The following is a 22,587-nucleotide window of genomic DNA, read 5'->3' as shown; positions in this document are numbered from 1 at the left end:
TGATTTTTTTATCTTCTTAGATGATCTACATATTATGTAAAAGCTCTTTCCTTGACCATCAGGGTCAGTTGTCATGGAGGCAAGGCTCGGACATCAGCACATGGGGTTAAGGTCACCCCCTCCTCGAGGCTCCTCAGCAATCTCTGGCTCCAGAGGCCTGGCTGCTTAACTATCCCCAATCAGTAAGAGTTGGTGTTACCCTTTCCTGAGTAGGTCACTTTGCCTTTTCCCTCACGTCCTTGGCCTGAATCTACTCAGAAGGAGGAGAAGGATTGAATAACCTCTACTCCATGGATCCTAAGGAGTAATGGCAGAGGTCAGACATTGCCAGTGTGTTCAGGGCCTGGACACAGTGGCACCCAGAAATTTGTGGGTTCATGCTGAGGGTGATGATGAGTGATCCCAGGACTCCTTAGTGTTGTGTGACCACAACATGGGGATGGACTCTTCGGAACCTGGTACACAAGGGAGACATCAATGCACAGAGAGGTCCACCACAGGCTCACGTGCTCTTGGGGGGCAGGAACACTGTCTCAAAGGAGATGTGGGCTTTACATATCAGCAGACTCTCTGCTGTTAATGTGAACTGGTTTTCTGAGTCAGTCCCCTTGAGAAGAGACTTTGTTGTTCTAGGTGCAGGCGATCAGAAGTAAGCCCATCCATTCTTCCTTGATTCACTCATTGCTGCAGAAATTGTCAGCCAAGGAGCACTCAGCCTTCTGTGTTGGTCTTTTGAACTAGAAAGGCCTCGGGACGCCTGGGTGGCTCAGCAGTTGAGGGTCTGCCTTTGGCTCAGGACATGATCCCAGATCTGGGATCCAGTCCCGCATCGGGCTCCTTGCGGGAAGCCTGCCTATATCTCTGCGCCTCTCTCTCTCTCTCTCTCTCACTCGTCTCTGTCTGTCCGTCTCTCTCTTCCCCCCCCCCGCCACATCTCTCATGAATAAATAAATAAAATCTTTTTAAAAACGAACTAACTCTGGGAAACGAACTAGGGGTGGTGGAAGGGGAGGAGGGCGGGGGGTGGGGTTGAATGGGTGACGGGCACTGAGGGGGGCACTTGATGGGATGAGCACTGGGTGTTATTCTGTATGTTGGCAAATTGAACACCTATAAAAAATAAATTTATTATTAAAAAATAAAAATAAAAATAAAAACGAACTAGAAAATAAATAAATAAATAAATAAATAAATAAATAAATAAATAAAAACGAACTAGAAAGGCCTCATGCTGTACTCGGAGATGTACTCGGGGTTCTTGCCATGCACTTTATAAAAATTAATAAAGGGAAGATTCCCTAAGTTGGAGTAAAGAGGCCAGAAGGCAAAGCGCTTGCTATTCCATCTGTGACCAACTATGAATTCGACAAGAAGAGAGGAAACTCAAAAGTCCATACTGCTTCAACTTCTGCTTTACTATTCCAGCAAGAGGAAGAAAGTTTTTCCTTCTCTCCCCAGCAACAGGCAAGCCAATGAGAGACATTCACCGTCCAGTAGATAGATGAGAGACAGTTGCAATTCAGCCAATGAGGGCCAGTCACAGCCCAGCCAATGAAGGATACTTACAGCCCACCCAGGGATAGATAGTCACATCTCAGCCAATGAGGGACAGTCACAGCATAGCCAATGAGGGATAATGACAGCCAGCCAATGTGGAACCTCTCTACATTCAAATGTAGGTTTAACTCAAATGAACTTCTTGTTTCCAACTGCCCCTCTCCTCTTTATAAGAGCCTTCCTCTCCTTGGTTTTCTGGACTTGCCTATGATTTTACTATAGTGTGATTTTCCTGAAAATATAGAACAGGTTTATTTTTAAGGTTAACGACTCCTTCACTTGGCAAGGCTAACTCTTCGTACTTTTAAGTCTTTACACCTCAATTCAGTAAGGAATCCAGTTTTCCTTTAGTGAAATTTAGACATAGTGCTGCTCCATTCTCAAGAGCACGTGCCATGGACTGAGGGACACCAGGGTTTAACTATGGCTTCAGCGCCAAGCCAGCTGTCCGACCTGGAGCAAGGACATTCTCTCTGGGGACTAAGTATCCTCAGTAGTTAAGAAGAAATCGGTCCCCTGCCTCTTAAGATGGCTGTGAGGTGGAGAGGAGCAGGACGGTAAGAATCCAAAGCCCACGCTGGCCCGTGTGAGGTGCTCTATAAATATTCTGCTCAGGCTTGGCGCTGCCTAGAGGAGACGTCACAACCCAGTACCAGGGAGAGGCTACAAGCACTGAGACAGAGAGAGTTCACGGGGGTCACTCACTGACTGTCAGTGATCTAGTGATAGTGACACTGCCTAGGGTTTAGGTTGGATGGATCCTCTCCCTCAATCATCAGGCAAACCTGGGGCTCTGGCACAGTGTGGGGATATGGAAACTGACTGGGAAGGACACAGGGTTGTAACTACATGAGACAATGTGGAGGACTGTGTCCATGAGGTTTGGCTTATTCTCGGCACTCTCATGATTTTCATTAAAGTCAAAGGAAAACATTACAAGTCACTTCAGGCAGGACATCTAATGGTGGGCCCATGGTAAGTAAGGTGGGAGTCATGCCCTCAGACCGAGCCCTATAAGGACCTGAGAGGATGTCTCATACAAATCAACAAGAATGGAGAATGTATAGGGTGCTGACTGGCTGAGACAGTGGAGGCAATGACTCTGGATCTCCGGGTTGTGAGTTCAGGCCCCTCAGAGTGCAGACATTACTTAAAAAATAAAATTTTAAAAAAGGAGTTGCCCAGGTTTTTAAGTCAGTTAAGTGACTCACTCTTGATTTCAGCATAAGTCATGATACCAGGGTTGTAACATTGAGCATCTCATCAGGCTCTGTGCCAGATGTGGAACCTGCTTAAGAATCTCACTCTCCTCCTTCTGCCACTTCATGCTCTCCCTCTCATAAAAATAAAGGAACTGGCTGGTGTAGAAGACAATTATAAATACAGGCTAAAGGCTTGTGATCAGCTGAGGAGCTAGGATTTACTGTAACCTGATGACTAAATAGTGTTGCCCCACCTCAGAAGGAAAACAAAAAATTCATTCAAACTAAATACTTAGGGCAAAAGCCCAGGTTTTAATAACAGAAACTTATAACATTCAAGTTGCAATGCTTTTGCTTAGCCTCAAGAAAACAATTTTCAGAGTGAACTCATGCCAGGAGGCGTCAACAATATCAAATTGCATCCAGGACAGCCACCTGGTTCTGCTTTCTCATTGATCATTTCCATAATAAGTTTATAAGTTGTGGGTGTGAGTATCTTTCTTGAGAAAGTGGTCCAATTCTAGTTTGTCTAGTACCTCCTGAAGGTGACCGATTAGGTCTTGTCTTTGGACTCTGAAAATAAAGAGAGACATCATTAACCAAAAGATACCTAAAGAACCTATAAAGCAATATTCTCTGTAGAAAATGCAAGGAGGAGTAACATTTGCATGAGAACAAAAAACATATTTGCAAGATAAGGGACAATCCAGCAAATGCAAAGAGTGACAGTTCAGGGTCAATGAATGTCCTCCTCAAACTCAGGTGTGAACAGTAGGTTCCTGGAGCTTAAAGGAACCAGTGAGATTCAGATGATATCACTCTAAACTGGAGACAATATGAACTCTGAGTGAGGACCAGGGTTTGAGAAATTCCAGCAGGGCCCAATACCACCTCTCCCCAAGCAACCCACTGGGCCCCCTGAGAAACACACTAGACAATTCTTCCTACACTCACTTTGCTGCTTGCTTCATGGCATATATCACAAACTTTCTCTGCAGTTCTGGAGGTCCTTGTACTCCTTCAAGCAATTTGAGGATTTTTTCATATTCTGAACATGTTTAGAAAAAAAAAAAAACCTTCAGTACGTGTAAAGAACAAAGAGGATGTATAACAAAAACTTGATGTCTCAGCAATCATTCAAGAGCTAGAATGTTAGAGCATGTGAGCTTTCCATGCTTACATACAGACATTCAAACACAGCCACCAATGGAGCTCTCAGAAACAATAAGCAATTAAGGAATACAAAGGACTAAAAAAAAAAAAGTTTACTAGCACATTTCTGTTCAAATAATGAGGTAATGAGGAACTATTCTAATTGTGAAAACTCAATTCTGGTAAAGGATGAGCCTCAACAAGTCGGTTGGATCTAGTCTAACTCAAAGAATGAGAAAGACTTGCTCTGGTTTCATGGAGAGAAATTCTTTTTACTTACGTCCTCCAAACTCTCGAATTTCCTTCTTCAACTGCTCTTTGACTTCCATATTGATCACTATTGGTATTGGCAGTTTATCTGGCACATCTCCCGACACAGACATTGCCGTGACCTTGGGGTCAACTGCAGAGAGACAGCTGGTAATGATTATTCTTACCAGTGCATTACTACCAGGTTTGTGAAGCAACCCACCCTTGCTGATGGCACTTAAGTCATGAGACAAAGAATCCAAGTGACCGTGTGGAATGCCATCTCCTGACATATTCATAAGCTCTGGAGGAACAGATTTTGATAAGAGGCCATTGGGGATGGGGGGTGGGGTTTGACCACTTCTCGTCCCCTCCCCATGGGTACTATGAAAGACAGGTGCATCTGGAAACCAGATTGAATGTGGAGCTGCAATCATGAGCATTTCAACAACCCCACACAGACATCATCCACATGCTCCGTGTCTCTAAAGTTTTCATTTCATAGCAGAAGGCGATACCAGATAGATGGATCGGACCTAAAAATTGGACCTCAAGAAAAATAATGCAATAAAGAAGCCTCTTATATTCCTGAACTGTGTGTACATATAGAAACCTACTTGGACACGATAACCAATTAAAAACCCTTCACAGAGCCGTGGCACCCTTCAATTAATGTCCCCTTGATGCCCTCAACAAGTGGAAAAGCTAAATGTGTCCCTTGGTATCAGAATGCCTCAATTGGAACTCCATCACCAAAAATCCCAGCTAGTAAATGACAATCCTCTTCAGTCTTTTCCATCACAGAAATTTAATTTGCTGTACTCCAAGTGTGATGGGTCTACTTCATTCAATCATCTTCCTCTTGCCAAGCATCAAGCCAACACTGGGGATCAGCAGTGAACAAGACAGAAGAAACCCTTCCCTTTTGGAATGTATAACCCTGGTGGTAGGTATAAAATGAGCAAAGGAAAAAATACAGTTTGTGTCAGGAAGTAAGTAAGCAGGGATGTTACAGACAGCAGAAGGGGAAGCATCCATGAGTGTGTTGTCAGCCAGGGCCCTCTGAGGAGGTGACGCCTGGGCAGAGGCAGGAGCAGGAGACAGAGCCAGCCTGTGCATACACAAAGCAGGAGTTCCAGGGGCCCTGAGGGCCATGCAGGCCCCCTAGAGTGGGACAAACCAGGGGTGGGTAGCAATGGACACACAGGGTTAGCAAGCAGGACACAGAGAGGATAGCTGATGGTAGGAGACGATGGCAGGTCTAGGTCCTGTAGTGTGTGTAGACCAGCATTTGGATCTCAGAATCTGTGCATAATAGAGGGTGGAGTTGATGACGCTAATGATGCACGTGTCAAGAACTGATAACTCGGGATCCCTGGGTGGCGCAGCGGTTTGGCGCCTGCCTTTGGCCCAGGGCGCGATCCTGGAGACCCGGGATCGAATCCCACGTCGGGCTTCCGGTGCATGGAGCCTGCTTCTCCCTCTGCCTATGTCTCTGCCTCTCTCTCTCTCTCTCTCTCTCTCTCTCTGTGACTATCATAAATAAATAAAAATTAAAAAAAAAAAGAACTGATAACTCTGTGGACATGGTCACTCTGGGCACACAGCAATAGATGAGCTCCCAGGGTCAAGTGGGAAAGCAGGACGTAAGCTCAGAAACTAGGGGAGCAGGTGAATGAGGCAGGAGGCACCATGGAATGAGGCACAGTGTAATGATGGGACTCAGGAACAATGACAGTACTAAGAGTCTCTGGAGAAAGAAGAGCACAAGGAAGAATGAAAAGGCATATTCAAGAAGAAGGAACGCAGTAGGGTGAGGAGGGAAGCCAGAAATGTTTCTAGGAAGGACAGAGTGAACATCCAGTGTGGCTAAGAAATTGAGGGTAGCATCAGCCAGAGCTGGTAACCTTGATGGGAAATGCTCCCGTGGCATGGAGGGCCCAGAGACAGGGCTTCCGTGAGTGAGGTCAGGAACGGGAGGGTAGGACAGGCATCCTCACCATCTTCCAAGGTCATGGCTGAGCCTCCGGGGTGGGATGTTCCCTCTCCTTCCTCTTTCACTGACAGCAGTGCCATCCTCTGCATTTTCTTAGACGGAGGAGGAGTGATGGGTTTCCCAGGATGTTTCTTTTGGCTTTGGGGCACAACAGCAGACTCCTCTGCTTTATCAGTCATCATTTCCTGAGGAGCATCAAGAAACGTGTTCCATTAATGACTAAAACGCAACACTACCTACACAGTATGGAGGGTCCTTAACAAGTTAAAAATAGAACGACTGCTGGAAAGATTGATAAGTTCCAGCAATTTCCCTACTAGGTACTTACCCAAAGGATACAAACTTACTGATTTGAAGGGGCGCATGTTTATAGCAGCATTTGCTACAAGACCCAAACTATGGTAAGAGCACAGATGTCCATCGACTGATAAGTGTACAAAGAACAGGTGGTGTATATACAATGGAATATTACACAGCCATCAAAAACCATGAAATCTTGCAATTACTTAGATGGAGCTAAGAGCATAGTCCTAATTGAAATAAAACAGAGAAAAGCAAATAGGCTATGATTTCACTCATATTTGGAATTTAAGAAACAAAACTAACTTAGGAGCCTCTCATGTTCTGTCACCCTCTCTGATATTTCCCACTCATTTTCTCTCCTTTCCCCTTTAAGCCCTTTCACTATTTCTTATATTCCCCGTATGAATGAAACCATATAATGTTTGTCCTAACTCTGGGAAATGAACAAGGGGTAGTGGAAGAGGAGGTGGGTGGGGGGACAGAGTGACTGGGTGACGGGCACTGAGGGGGACCTTGATGGGATGAGCACTGGGTGTTATACTATACGTTGGCAAATCGAACTCTGATAAAAATAATATACAAAAAAAAAAAGAAACAAAACTGATGAACGTGGGGGGAAAAGGTGGGGCAAACCATCAAAAAGACTCCTAACTACAGAGACCAAACCAAGGTTTAGTAGAGGGGAGATGGGCATGGGGTCGGGTCTAATGTGTGACAGGGCCTAAAGAGGACAGTTGTTGTGATGAGCACCACGTAATGCATGGCAGTGTAGAATCACTGAATTCTACCCCTGAAACTAATAGTAATTTTGTATTTTAATTCACTGGAGTTGGAATAAAAACTTGAAAATTAATGCAAGCATTCCAAAACTGCTTTCTACACATGTATATACATATGCATCTGGGTCATTTATATGAGGTTTAATAGGGGACACTTTTCAATGATGCCCACTCAAATATCTGTTTTCAGGAAACTCAGCCTAATTTCCATCCAGTCCATGTGAAAAATGGGAGAAGCTAACATACAGGTGTTGTCCAAAGGCAAACAATGCATATGATGAATCAGATTGCTTCCAGAATGTGTATGCCTCAGCAAGAATTGAATAGACACGTGATTACAACTTGGTGGAAGTACAAACCATCCTGTGAAAATCCTTTCAGGGGAAATCACTTCATTTCCTTTCTTGATTTAAGTGAACATTACCACTATTGTCTGAATCTTCACAGAATTCCCCTTAGTAGAGGGTAAGAGGAGAACTCTTTAATCCACCCACTTCCAATGGCAGGGAGTTCAAACACATCAGACTAGGAGCCATGTGATGAGCACTTGTCAATGTTGCTGATGGATCAAATGGTTTCGTATTGGTATGAGAGATTACTGGAAATGTCTTCTCACCCTAGGATAACCCCCCACATTTGCCCCAGCATGTTGTCAAATATTTGTGGTCAATACCTCTTCTGAACCATGGACAGTTTCCCTTCAGCAGGAGTGCAAAAGAGGGAAATGATTTTCATGGAACTTTTCCTTCCAGCTAGATTGCCTGCTAAATGTTTTCCTTGTACTGACCCACTTAATCTTCCACAGGGCCCGCTGGTTTGCAACACTGGACACTCCCCAGGGTGAGGTAAGAAACTGGCCCCCTACTCAAAGAGCAGAGAGAGGATGAAGGAAGAGGACCACTAAACCAGATTGGTAGATATCAGGTGTAACAAGCGAGGACATTTACATGCGAGGCTTGTCTTTGGCTGTCAGGAGGAACAGATAATCCACCCCTCCTGCCAGACCCTTCAGGATTATATGACCTCAATTACGTTCAGTCACATAGGTGCACATCCAGCAGCAATCATGCCCCCTCCATGAGCTCCTCAGACACTCCATCCCTCAGGACTGACTATGATAATCATGCCCATTTCCCTCTGCCACAATGTGCCCTGGGGTTCCTTGGGCATACAGGTAGATCCTCTGGTGGCTCTCTGGCTACACCAACTGTTGGATTGCTTCCTTTGCTGGGCCTAAGAGTAGCCCCACCCCCACCCCCGTAGAAAGTTCTTCGCAACTGGTGCCCAATCTGTAACGGGACACCACAGGAGCTACACAGAAGTCCAAGGTTGGAAAAACAGGTACAAACAGTGTTTGTATGGGAAGGCCGTCCCCTTATGCAAGAATCCCAGTTGTGGCCTGCTCCCTACATTGTCCTGTGGCGGCAGCATCAGGAAACTGACCTCATAATGCCTCCCACACATGCTGGGCAAGGAAGGCAGCAGTCAGGCCAGACGAGATGGACTGGGAGCAGGACCCGCCAGAGCAGGACCCCACCTGCTCCCCTCTAACAACAGTGTGGGCTTCCAACTGGGTATGGTGCATCTCGGCAGAAGAGGGGGATCCCAGGGGGCATGGAACCCTTTCCTCTCCCTCACAGCTGTGAGGAAACACACTCTTCCTGCAGAGATCCCCTTGCAAATCCCAGAAGATCCCATCTCTCCCGGGACCCATGGGGCTTAGTGTCCTGAGCGCAGCAGAGCACAGTGATCCACTGTGAGAGTCAGGCTGTGCCTGTCTCCTGAGACTTCCATAGCCTTATGAGGCTAAGTGTCTCTCAGGGGACCCCAGTCCAGGGTATGGGGTAAGAAACAGGCTCTATTGCTTCGTCATTCAAATACATTATAGCTGGGACAGTACTGTAGTCCACCAGAACAAGGTGGATTTACTGTAGGCTATTTAATCTGCTGTTTTATTTTTTATTTTTTTTTAAAGATTTTATTTATTTATTCATAGAGACACAGCTAGAGAGAGAGACAGAGACACAGGCAGAGGGAGAAGCAGGCTCCATGCAGGGAGCCCGATGTGGGACTCGATCCCGGAGTCTCCAGGATCACACCCTGGGCTGCAGGCGGCGCTAAACCGCTGCGCCACTGGGGCTGCCCTAATCTGCTGTTTTAATTTCCCATTCTTCCCTTCTACCATCCCGCTGCCCACAGCTCAATGGGACATGGAACTTTCACACCATGTCAAGTTTCTCTGCCCAGTCTTTCATATCATGACCCTTAAAACATGACCCAGATCCCTGTCTATTTGACAAGGGTATGTCTACACAGAAATCTTCTCCCATCCCCTAATGGTGGCGGCCTGTTTTGCTCATTAGGAGAAAGCTTCCATTAGGCCAGATATGTTGTCTACACAAAGGATGGCATATTGAGAACCCTCACTGGGATGGGGGGGCCCACGTATCCCTTACCACCCCCACATCAGGTGAGAACTCGGGCAGATGGTGCCAGATTCCTCTGGAGGTTGCCTGAGGCCCTGTTCAGAAGGCACAGGGCAGGCTGCTGTTGCATTAACATAGTCCCTGTGTTGTTTAGGACCATTCTGCCTGGTGTTGCACTGTGACCTTCCTGCCCACTCATGCGAGCTGCCAGATCTATGGGAGGGGCAGGCGCTAGGGCTCTGGTAGGGCATCAGCTTCCTCCTGGCCAGGAGTCTCAGTGCCTTAGGAGCCAGAGTGTGCAAGACAGCAAAGACAGCCTGGCAGACAAACCCAGATATCTCCCCACATACCCTGACCTCACGAGGACTTATTCTTGATCATCCACCCTCAGCATCCCAGTGTCCAGGCTCTAGGGAACATCCCTGCATTTCAGACCACCTGTCAGCGCTTACATTCTGGGCCCCTTGGTCTAGCAGTCATCGCCACGCATCCCAGAGCCACATGAACCACACCTGGAAGTGTGCCTTGGCCTTTGGCTGGGTGGGGTGGTCTTCAGGCGTCTGACAGACTTCCACACCTCCCCACACAGAGAGCAATGGCCAAGCCTGGAATTCCCCAATGGAGCCTCCTTCTCCAGATCCATTTCTCTAGTCTCATGGCTGGTTGACCCCTGGAGATTACTGTGCAGCTTCTGGGTGAATTCAGACACTCATCCGTTACAAGGGGGGGCGGCAAGAAGGGACGAGGGAAAGCAGCAGACCACTCGACATGGGTCCTGGGAGGTTTAAGAAACAAAGAACGTATATATGAGGCTAGTCTTGGGCAGCCGCATGAGTAGATCTTCGCGGAGCTGGCCAGAAAAAAAAAAGTTTGTATAGACAACTATACGGAGTTCATTTCAGGCACCTTCCATATGGGCCCAGCAACACTCACTCTGAAGCTGTGAACTTGCCACAGTTCCTAGGGTGGAGCAGAACTTACATTCAATGAGGTGGGGCGTGTGAGGGGGTTCTGGTGATTTGGGGCAGCTTGGAGTCAATGGGAGATCAAGTTTCTCAGGAACTCCTCCAACAAAGACAAAATTCTGGCAAAAATTAAAAATGAACTAAGGAAGGGGAGCTCTAGGGGGGTCAGGAGCGATCATCCAGCGCAAAGATTCCCATGGTGGGTGGCTGGCTTACAGACAGGAGCCCTCTCCTGGCTCAGCAGCCATCAGCCTGCAGGATCATCCTTCATCAAAATCCTTTTACTGGGCAGAAGACCATCTTATGAAAGCGAGATGAGGAAGGGGCAGGACTTGTTAAGAGTGGCTAGAAGAAGGACTAACAGGCCCGGAAATGCACACTGAGGCTCCAAGTGCTTGTTCACCACATTCACAAGGGACCTACAAAACAGGAGTGACTAATGGAAAAGCATCCCAGTGGGCTTGCTGCTACTTCCCTCAGCCCACAATCGACTCGTTTGTTGTTTTGCCAATGTCTTGTGACGTTGCTGAGTGTGAATCCATTTGTCTGAGAACTATCATGCCCTTCAAACTACCTTAGAAATATTTTAACTGAGAAATTTCAATTGCATTCACTTTATATGCAAATTTTTAATTGCATTTAATTTGGAGATGTTGAGGATCTGGGATGGGACTAAAGTGACCATGTGAGGGGTGAGCAGCATGGGATTCTGACCAGGCCTCACAGTTGAGTCCAGTCGAGCACAGAAGCTGCCCATCCTTTAGTTTCTCGGGGTGCCAGCCTGGCATCCTCCGTGGTAGCGCCTGCAGAAAGAAGGGCAGAAAGAGCTCTTTCCCCTCTCACAGCTGCTCCGCACTCTCCTGTGTAGTCACAAGTGGAGTCTGGGAGAGGCGGGGCAAGACGGCGGAAGAGTAGGATTCCCCAAGTCACCAGTCCCCACCGACTAACTTACCTACATAACTTTCGAATCATCCTCAAAACCTACGAATTCGGCCTGAGATTTAAAGAGAGAACAGCTGGAATGCTACAGAGAGAAGAGTTCGCCCTTCTATCAAGGTAGGAAGACGGAAAAAATTAAAGGAATAAAAAAGCATCCAAGGGGGAGGGGCCCCACGAGGAGCCGGGCTAAGGCTGGGCGGCAAGAGCCTCCGGGGCAGGAAAGCCCAGTCCCGGAGAAGCAGGAGCTTTACCAATCTTCCCGGATGGAAAGGCGCTCGCAGGGAACTCGGGCAGGATCCCAGGAGGAGCAGTGGAGCCCTCAGGCTCCCAGGGGCACTAGCAGAGGAACTGGGCCCCAGGGGAGAGCACCCACACCGCCAGCCGAGTACCGGAAAGGGCTGGAGCGCACGCCCGGCGGGGCCCCTGGAGGAGCCCAAGCGGCAGCTCGGGCAGCGGCTCTGCGCGGAGGGGGCCGTGCAGCCACGAGAGCTGCTCAGGCGGAGGCTCTGTGCCAAGGGGGCTGCGGGACCCCAGGAGCAGCTCAGGCGGCGGCTCCGCGCAGTGGGGGCTGTGCGGCCCTGGGAGCGCGATTCCAGCGGCAAAGGCCCTGGAGCCCAGGGCACGGGGGGACACAGCCCAGGATCGGGCGCTTCCCCCGGGACAGATGGAGGCCGGGAGGACACAGGGCAGTAAGGACGCTCCTGCCCCTGGGTGGCCCTGAGCTGTGCAGATTGGCGCCCCCTGTCCCCGGAGCATCCAGGCCCCTGTGGACTGGGAGACTGTGGTAGTTACTGCTGGAGCTGACTCCAGGGCTGGAGAGCTGGCCGTCGCCACTTTTGTTGCTCCTCCTGGTATCACCTTGTGCCTGAGACTGAGCAGGGCCGCCAAGGAGTAGGGGCCTCACAGGATAAACAGCTCCCACTGAACCCTACACCTGGCAGGAGGCTGGGCAGCTCCCCCACGTGCACACACCTGAGAATCAGCACAGCAGGCCCCTCCCCCAAAACACCAGCTGGAAGGACAGGAGAAGAGCAAGTTCTTGACCGAGCAGCGCTGGAAAGTTCCAGGGGAAGTCGAGGGATTTACAGCATATAGAATCAGAGGATACCCCCCTCGTTTTTTGTTTTTTGTTTGTTCTCCCCCCTTTTTTCTCTATTTTTCTCCTTTTTCCAGTACAACGTGGTTTTGGCCACTCTGTTCTGAGCAAAATGACTAGAAGGAAAAACTCACCACAAAAGAAAGAATCAGAAACAGTCCTCTCTCCCACAGAGTTACAAAATTTGGGTTACAATTCAATGTCAGAAAGCCAATTCAGAAACACAATTATAAATCTCCTTTCGGCTCTAGAAAAAAGCATAAAGGATTCAAGAGACTTAACGACTGCAGAATTTAGATCTAATCAGGCTGAAATTAAAAATCAATTAAATGAGATGCAATCCAAACTGGAGGTCCTAACGATGAGGGTTAACGAGGTAGAAGAACAAGTGAGTGCCATAGAAGACAAGTTGATGGCAAGGAAAGAAGCTGAGGAAAAAAGAGACAAACAATCAAAAGATCGTGAGGATAGGTTAAGGGAAATAAAGGACAGCCTCAGAAGGAAAAATCTACGTTGAATTGCGGTTCCCGAGAGGGACACAGGACCAGAAAGTGTATTTGAACAAATCATAGCTGAGAACTTCCCTAACTTTGGAAGGGAAACAGGCATTCAGATCCAGGAAATAGAGAGATCCCCCCTAAAATTAATAAAAACCACTCAACACCTCGACATTTAATAGTGAAACTTGCAAATTCCAAAGGTAAAGAGAAGATCCTTAAAGCAGCAAGAGACAAGAGATCCCTAACCTTTATGGGGAGAAGTATTAGGTTAACAGCATTGCTCTCCACAGAGAACTGGAAGGCCAGAGAGGGCTGGCAGGATATAGTCAGGGAGAAGAACCTGCAGCCAAGAATACTTTATCCAGCAAGGCTCTCATTCAGAATAGAAAGAGAGAGAAAGAGCTTCCAAGATAGGCAGAAACTGAAAGAATATGTGACCACCAAACCAGCTCTGCAAGAAATATTAAGGGGGACTCTTTAAGAGAAAGAGGAAGTCCAAGGAAACAACCCACAAAAACAGGGACTGAATAGGTATCATGATGACACTAAATTCATATCTTTCAATAGTAACTCTGAACATGAATGGGCTTAATGACCCCATCAAAAAGCGCAGGGTTTCAGACTGGATAAAAAGGCAATACCCATCTATTTGCTGTCTACAAGAGACTCATTTTATTTTATTTTATTTTAAATTTTTTTAAAATTTATTTATGATAGTCACACAGAGAGAGAGAGAGAGAGAGAGAGAGAGAGAGAGGCAGAGACACAGGCAGAGGGAGAAGCAGGCTCCACGCACCAGGAGCCCGATGTGGGATTTGATCCCTGGTCTCCAGGATCGCGCCCTGGGCCAAAAGCAGGCGCCAAACCGCTGCGCCCCCCAGGGATCCCCAAGAGACTCATTTTAGACGTAAGGACACCTACAGCCTGAAAATAAAAGGTTGGAGAACCATTTACCATTCAAATGGTCCTCAAAAGAAAGCAGGGGTAGCCATCCTTATATCAGATAAATTAATGTTTATCCCAAAGACTGTAGTAAGAGATGAAGAGGGGGCAGCCCGGGGGACTCAGCGGTTTGGTGCCGCCATCAGTCCAGGGCATCATCCTGAAAACTTGGGATCGAGTCCCACATCGAGCTCCCTGTGTGGAGCCTGCTTCTCCCTCTGCCTGTGTCTCTGCCTCTCTCTCTCTCTCTCTCTCTGTCTCTCTTGAGTAAATAAAATCTTTTTTAAAAGTTTCTAAAAAGAGAGATAAAGATGGACACTATATCATTCTTAAAGATCTATCCAATAAGAGGACCTAACAATCATCAATATTTCTGCCCCGAATGTAAGAGCTGCCAAGTATATCAATCAGTTAATAACCAAAGTTAAGACATACTTAGATAATAATACACTTATACTTGGAGACTTGAACGCAGCGCTTTCTACAATCCATGGATCTTCTAAGCACAACATCTCCAAAGAAACAAGAGCTTTAAATGATACGCTGTATCAAGTGGATTTCACAGATATTTACAACTTTACATCCAAAGGCAACTGAATACACATTCTTCTCAAGTGCACATGGAACTTTCTCCAGAATAGACAAGTGGAGTCTGGGCACCCTAGAAGGGCCTTGGTATACTGACATTCTGCACACTAAGATCCACATGTAATAAAAACATTGCCTTTTATGAAGAGACTCCAGGCTTTGATCATACTAAATGTGAAAAGTGGTGGTTGCTGCCAGGGTGGTACAATTTCTGCTGATTTCCAAATGGATCGTGTGTTTTCTATTTCACTTGCCTGGGAACACTATTTTACATAGGTTGCTTTCAATCACAGAAACAGAAACTATCCTGTTCTAGCTAAAATGATAGAAGATGCTGACAGCTAAGTGGAGATTTGCATCAAATGAGGCTGAATCCTGTAACAATAATAGAACTAAGGGCCTGGTCCATTCCCTGGGTCTCTTCTGCTTCTTTTGAAACTACTCCATCCCAATTCCAGCTCCTCCTCATGATCGCAACTTGGCTGCTAGGGATCCTCACTTGCATGCTACTCCAGTCCTGTGTAGCAGAAGAATGCGATCACATCTCTCCCTTGGGCTTCCTGAGAAGTCCTAAGGTGTACTGTGATGGAATTCCTTTCATTCCCATATCCACCTGCAACAATTATTTTGCTCTACAGGGCATCAATCAGAACGTGACAACTTACTTAGCTCAGGCCTCATATACCAAATGCACATATTGAAAGATACCACGCCAATAGGTTTGATCATGTCCTTATATACAGAATCCTGTTTTCAACAATCAGAACATAAATTCTTAGGGATGCCTGGATGGCTTGGTGGCTGAGCGTCTGCCTTTGGCTCAGGGCATGATCCCAGAGTTCCACGATCGAGTCCGCATCAGGCTTCCTTCATGGGCCTGCTTCTCCCTCTGCCTCTCTCTCTCTCTCTCTCTCTCTCTCTCTTTCTCTCTCTCTCATGAATAAATAAATAAAATCTTTTTAAAAAAAGAACATAAATCCTTCTCAAGCATGCAAGCATTAGCAAGGTGACAACAAAACCAAATCCTAATTTCAAGCAGAATATGTTCTCTAAACAAAATGAAATCAAATTAGTACTTCTAAGCAATACAAAAAAGGGCCCTCCAAAACTTGATAACATGATTCTCAATCAATACTTGCTATTTGTTTTTTGTTTGTCTGTCTAGGAAAGCCTCACATGACAGAATCTGTGGGACACAGGTAAGGAGAAACAGAGAGGAAAATGTATAGCTTTATATGCTTCTGTAAGAAAATAAAAATGGCTGCAAATACTGAGGTCTGTCCATGGAGGGAGATACAAAACGACTACAAAAAATCCCAGGACAGTAGAGCGAGAGCTACACTGTGTTCTGAACATGGTGTGTCCCCACAAACATGTGTTGAAATCCAAAGCCCCAAATAAGCTGGTATTAGGAGGCATCAGGGACCATTGACAGGTCTGATTTCAGGACAGGGTCATGACCCCAAATGAGTTTAGTGCCTCAGAAAGAAGGCTCCAGAGAGACCCCGAACCCTCTGAGCACTGAGGGCAGAGAGAGGGGCACCAGGCTCTGAACCAGGCAGCAGGCCTTGCCTAGAACGCCCTGGTGCCAGTACCCTGGTGGTCCTGGGCTTCCCGGCCTCCAGAGGTGGGGCCAAGACGTGTCTGTCCTCGTCACCTTCCCAGTTCGTGGCATGTTACTATGGCAGACGGAACACACTATAGACCGCTCCTCAAAGCAAAGCGTAAGTTAATGACAGGAAAAGGAAAATGATCATAAAGACCTTCAACAAAAGTAAAAGTTGGTCGCTGACAGGACTATCAGCCCACGCCATCCTCGGCATGTTTATCAAGGACAATTTAGCCACAGATAAACTACACTAGCAACAAAGCAGGAGACTGAGCCCTGCATTCCTGAAGACAGTTCTGTGAAGGACAGCAGGAACACCCAGAATGATGTTATAGGAAATTTGGAATCTGAGATGAAACAGACGCTTTTCTGGAATAATGAAACATAACAAATCTCACCAAGAAAAAACAGAAAACCTGAACTCTAGTGTATGTCATACAACTTTTAGCACCAACTGAAGATCCTTCCTATACTGAAGGCTTTCCTGAGGTGTTCTTCACACATTCAGGGGGCAAATAATACCAGTCTAACTCAAACTCTTTCAGAAAAGAGAAGAAAGGGTGTGAGTTCTCTTCTCATTTTATGAGGACAGTATAAACCTGTTGCCAGGGCAGTCCAGGTGGCTCGGCGGTTTAGCGCCGCCTTCAGCCCAGGGCGAGATCCTGGAGACCCGGGATCGAGTCCCATGTCAGGCTCCCTGCATGGAGCCTGCTTCTCCCTCTGCCTGTGTCTATGCCTCTCTCTCTCCCTGTGTGTGTCTTTCACGAATAAATAAATAAATATTTTTTAAAAATAAAATAAAAAATAAACCTGTTGCCAAGCATCTAAGAAAAAACATTGGAAGATAGGAAAACGAAAGTTCCAGATCTCTCTCCTGAATCTAGACACACAACTCCTAAACAAATGGTTAGCAAATGAAATTAAATAGGACATAAAAACCAAGCGTTGGTGGTTGCTGGGTCTATTGCTGAAAGGCAAGACTGGTTTCCCCCTGGAACATCCATCAGTATAATGTGCTACATTAACAGCAAAAACCAGGAAAAGTCACAGGTTGAAAAACCAGATTGAAGGTAGTACCTACTCATGGTAAACAATATCAGCAACTTCAGATAAAAGGAACCTTCTTTTTTTTGTTTTGTTTTGTTTTCTTTAACTTAAGAAAGGTTGTCCGCCAAAAAATAGACAACCAACCAAATATATTGCTGTATTTAATGATGACATAACCATCCATTTTTTTTTCTTGACTTTAAAAAAAGACAAGGGTGTCCACTGTGTATTCAAGAACATACTGCAGGAAATAAAAAACCAAAAACAAAAACCAAAAATAAATAACTAAAAATTAATATTTAGAAAAAACATACTGCAGGAACTAAAAAATGACAGTAAACATGGTAATTATAATTTTGGAAAAGTAGAAGTGATATTGTCATTGTTCACAGTTGACATGATTTCTGACACAGAATATCCAAAAGGATGTAAAGTATTGAGAATTAACGAGTGTATAATTGTCAAGTTACTGGACATTAGAGAAGAATCCAATCACCTGTATTTCTGTGTCATAACAAATAAATTAGAAAAAGATAGTTAAAATACCATAAGAACAGTGCCAAGAATATCAAGGGCACTTGCTGGCTCAGTTGGTGGATGGTGGGACTGTTGATCTTGTGGTTGTGAGTTCGAGCCCCAAGTTGGATGCACAGATTACTTAAAAATAAAAAAAAAATTAAAAATAAGAGAACATCAAAACCCATCAAGTAAACCTAACAATAGGTATGGCTGAAGCATTGAACATAAAACTTACAGAAATCAAAGGATTCAGTATTTGGAGAGAAATACATATCTTGTGGATTGGAAGACTCATACTAATTCACTGTTGTCAACTGCCAGAATAATTACTGCATCACTTAAAATGTAAATAATTTTACTATTTTCATTTTTTAAAAGATTGTATTTATTCATGACAGACACACAGAGGCAGAGACATAGGGACAGGGAGAGGGAGTCTCCCTGTGGGGAGCCCAGTGTGGGACTCGATCCCAGGACATTGGGATCACGACCTGAGCCAAAGGCAGACGCTCAACCACTGAGCCACTCAGGCATCCCAGATGAGAATAATTTATTTTATTTAAAATTAAAAAGAAATCCACTCTGTTATAATTGGTGGAAATTCAGGCGCTGATAATAAATAGTATATGGAATTCAAAGGGTTTGGAATAGCTGAGACCATCTTTTGGCAAAAGTACCGAGTTGGAAGACAAATACGGGCAGACAGCTGACTTACTGGAAAGGAGGAGCAATGAGAAATCTGTGGTATTGGAGCAAGAGTGGATGGATTCACCAGTGTGACAGGACAGAGAGTCTAGAAATAAATCCGGAAACAGAAATTCCTAGATTACTGACAATGGGGCTGGTAAAAACTTTGTGCTCCATTCACTAAGTCCACCTGCTCCTTACTGGGAACTGCGTCTAACCTCCATCCTGTCCACATCACATAGATCTCTGATGAACAGATGATCTAGAAGGAAACTTAGGATATTACTTTTGTGTCCTTAAAGCAGGCAAAGCTTTTGAAAAGAACAAAAGCACTGACTTTGAGTAATAAATTGATTAGACTAATTAAACTGAGAATTTCTGTTCATCAAGAGACACTATTAAGAGAGTTACATAGGGGAGTGCCTGGGTGCCTGAATTGGTTAAGGGCCTGCCTTCCATTCAGGTCATGATCTAAGGGTCCTGACGTGATCAGCATTGGGCTCCCTGCTCATTGGGGAGTCTGTTCCCATCTGTCCCTCTCCCCCACTCATGCTCCCTCTCTCTCTCTCTCTCCATCTCTCTCTGTCTCTCTCTCTGTCTCTCTCTCTCTCTCTCTCACACACACACACACACACACACACACACACACGTGCCTATGCAGCGATATCTCTCACAAATAAATAAAATCCTAAAATAAAAAGAGAGAGTGACAGCGAGTGATATGAGGTACTTGAGTGGCTCAGTTTCTTAAAAATCTGACTTTTGATTTCAGATCAGGTCATGATCTCAGAGCAGTGAGGTCAAGCCCCAAGTTGCAGTCACGCTGGGTGTGTAACCTACATGAGATTCTCTTTCTCACTCCGCCTCTGCTGCTCCCAGCCTCCATCCTCCAGCTACAGTGCCCAGAGTCCCCCTCGTTTAAAAAAAGAAATAGGAAAGAGCAATAAAGTTAAAACAGATCAGCTGATGACATGCAAAATTTTATATTAAATATGTGTAAATATCAATATATGTTGAGCTAGAGATGATTTTAATAATACAAATATCTCAATAAAATGTAGGTAAAAGTCCTGGAACAGCTTTTCAAAAGAGACATAGGTCAATAGGCAGTAAACGTATCAACCAGAACAAAATGCACATTTAACATGAGAGGTCCCTGCACACCCACCAGCGTGGCCGAGATTAAAGACTACCTTTATAGCATATGTTCGCGATTATATAATGCAACAAAGTCACATACATGGTCAGCCCTAGATTCTCACTTGATACCCAAAGTCATTGAAAGGCTTAGATAGAGCCCTGCAAGACCGAGATACAAAAATCAAGGAAAAGTATTCAACCACAGGCTGAGACAGAGCATCCACGTAACAACAACCTGCCTCCAAAAAAAAAAAAAAAAAAAAAGTGCATTATAGCGCCTTACCAACACCTCACCCCAAAGACTGGGACAGACCACATCAGGGAGAATCCAGCCCCTAAGGTAGAGCCCCCTAAATGCTCCCCAGCCAGGGCTGAGATACAGTAGCCAAGGAAGAGTAGCGCCCCCGCCCCCCACCTAAGGGAGATGAAGCGCCGAAGGAAACCTCCTCACCAAGGGATGAGAGACAGCACTGAAGGCACATCCACTCTTCTGGGGAGAGATGGACCTTCCCAGGAAGAGTCTCAGCTCCCCAGACCTCAGAGGGAGCACCAAGAAAGAGCCCAAAGCCTCAGTGCTGACAAAGCACCCAAGGTGAAGTTCTCTCCCTGCCAGGACTCAGACGGAGCCCCCCAGGGATATTTCCCTCCAGTCTTAAAGCATCCAAGGACCAGCACCCCCACAGGAGGTGACCAAGCACCCTGGAAAGTCACACGGGACTCTGAGACCTCACCTGGGATCAGCTGAACACCAGAAAAGCCCAGCGTCATCATGGCTGACACAAGCACCCAAGGAAAAGAGCGCCCTGGTTCTGAGCTAAGCACCAAGGAGAGTGTCTCACAGGCTGAGGTAGACGCCCTCAGGGAGAGGAACCCAAGGGCTGGGGTAACGCACCCCAGGAAACATTCCCCTCACAGAGCTTGAATGGATCCCCCGGAAACACTCCCCACCACTCACCCTCCCGGCCTCCCTTGCGGCAGCCACCCCTGCGGCAGCCACCCCTGCGGCAGCCACCCCGCCCCCGCCCTGCTCCTCGCCACCAAAACCCAAATCCCCGAAACCCTGAACCAAACGCCGCCTCTGTATAGGATTAAGATAATCACCCAAAGTCGCGTCCCCACACGGGTCCTGAGAGAGTTCCACAAAGAAAGTCCCTCGCAGAACTCGGAGACAAAACCAAGGAACAGCCTCCTCTCCAACATGGCGGAGATAACCTGCCCAGAACATGCCTCCCCCTGAGTTCAGATCACAACCAAGCAAATGCCTCCACAGGCTGAAGTAGATCCCCCGGGAACACACCACAGCCAAGGAAAAGGCACATCCAGGGCACAGAGAGCCCCCAGGGAAAAAGAATCCACACTCCCAGTGGGAAAATCCTCACCTTGTTCCAGGAGCCCGTCGAGCACCTCACACAACGGCAGTAACGCCTCTCAGGTGGAACTTTCTAGAAAGCGCCCTCTGGGAGTTCCTGGAAATACGCCCCCTGGGGGGTCTGGGAGTGCTGTGCACAGATTGCTGCCATGGGAGAAGACGCTGATGTATTACTACTGCCCCAAGGAAAGGAGAGAAAATGAGTGGGAAATATCAGAGAGGGAGACAGAACATGAGAGACTCCTAACTCTGGGAAACGAACTAGGGGTGGTGGAAAGGGAGGTGGGCGGGGGGTGGGGGTGACTGGGTGACGGGCACTGAGGGGGGGGCACTTGACGGGATGAGCACTGGGTGTTATTCTGTATGTTGGCAAACTGAACCCCAATAAAAAATAAATTTATGCTACTGCCCCAAGGAGTGTAAGGGAAGCTGCAGGCCATGGGGAACGGCTCACCACACTGCCTCACAACAGCCCGGTTCCCCGAGAAGCTGTGTCACAGCCTGGTTGGTACTGGAGGAGCCTCCTGCCTCCCCAGGAGCCTGCCGTGCCAGCTGCCCTGACCCTGGAAGCCAGTCTTCCCAGTCGCGTCTCAGGCGCCCCCTGCAGGAAGAACTCGGTCACACAAGCCATAGGAAAAAACATTTACCGGAACCAGAACATTTTTTACATAACAGCCAAAGGTTGAATTTCCACTTGACTGGATATACCAAAAATTGACCCACTGTTTTAACGAAAAAAAAAAAAAAAAGAGGAAGATTATTTGTTCATCATAATTACTAGGAAAAATTAAAGGTTTTGGTGAAAAAATTGTCTACAAAATATGCTTTGCAGGTTATTCTTGGGGGAGAAATATTCAAAGTATTTATTGCACATAAAGTGAAATCAAGACAAGATTACAAACCGTCATCCCTTCTATTCAACACTCCCTACAGGGGTGCCGCCTGGCACCTGAAGATGGTGAACAGGGCTGTACCCACAGAACAAACTCTCAGACTGTTCACTAATGGACAAACCCCAGGAGTGGTGCTTTCCAGGGAGTCACCAGGCATGTCACTTAGGGACAATTGTCTGGGAATAGAGATTGCTGGGCAGCTCCAATCCATTTGGTACCCTCCAGTGGCTGACAGGTCGTGGTTGTACAGAGCTACTGTGGATGTGACGTCATTGGTTTCAGGGCCTCCATGGAGCTGAGGAGAGGGCCCTAGGAATAGCGTTCATCACAACAGCCCAAAGCTCACTGTACCTCCTGGGATCTAGCCATCTTCCTTGATGTTCGCTCTTCCCATCGTTGCCAGCCTTGGCTTAATTAGCAGAGTTCATAAACCATTGAGTAGACAGGATTTACTCGTGTTCTCATTACTTGTATGCTTGACTGGATTTTCACAAGCCCTTCCTGCAACAACCCAGAAGTGCCCGCTCACATATGCTACATTCTAAATGAAGTTTGACTACTGTGCATCCGACTATACATTATTTACACTGCTTTCCTTTTGTCCTGGAAGGAAACTAATATAGCCAGTG

At 46.5% G+C, this 22,587-nt stretch overlaps 1 protein-coding gene across 7 annotated transcripts in view; it reads right to left on the bottom strand.

Annotated features, from left to right (window-relative positions):
* LOC112668502 (cancer/testis antigen family 45 member A8-like) overlaps positions 1-21,654 on the bottom strand; it is an 87,779-nt gene extending 66,125 nt beyond the window's left edge. The window contains exons 1-6 of one of the 7 annotated variants that reach the window (XM_035711597.2): positions 21,520-21,654; positions 21,076-21,209; positions 6,161-6,341; positions 4,192-4,314; positions 3,714-3,807; positions 3,034-3,332 (exon numbers count right to left, since the gene is read on the bottom strand). In XM_035711597.2, coding sequence (XP_035567490.1) covers positions 3,233-3,332; positions 3,714-3,807; positions 4,192-4,314; positions 6,161-6,338 — 495 coding nt within the window. In that variant the 5' untranslated portion in view covers positions 6,339-6,341; positions 21,076-21,209; positions 21,520-21,654 and the 3' untranslated portion in view covers positions 3,034-3,232. Of the gene's footprint in view, positions 1-3,033; positions 3,333-3,713; positions 3,808-4,191; positions 4,315-6,160; positions 6,342-20,427; positions 20,636-20,797; positions 20,959-21,075; positions 21,288-21,519 lie in introns of those variants that run through there. The other 6 variants (XM_035711594.2, XM_035711596.2, XM_035711595.2 and 3 more) reach the window with 6 other exon arrangements.
* Positions 21,655-22,587: the final 933 nt, after the last annotated feature.

This window comes from Canis lupus, chromosome X, assembly GCF_003254725.2.
Source record: "Canis lupus dingo isolate Sandy chromosome X, ASM325472v2, whole genome shotgun sequence".
Taxonomy (NCBI): Eukaryota; Metazoa; Chordata; class Mammalia; order Carnivora; family Canidae; genus Canis; species Canis lupus.
The sequence above is the reverse complement of the archived record's forward strand: the minus strand, read 5'-3'. Positions and strand labels throughout refer to the sequence as shown.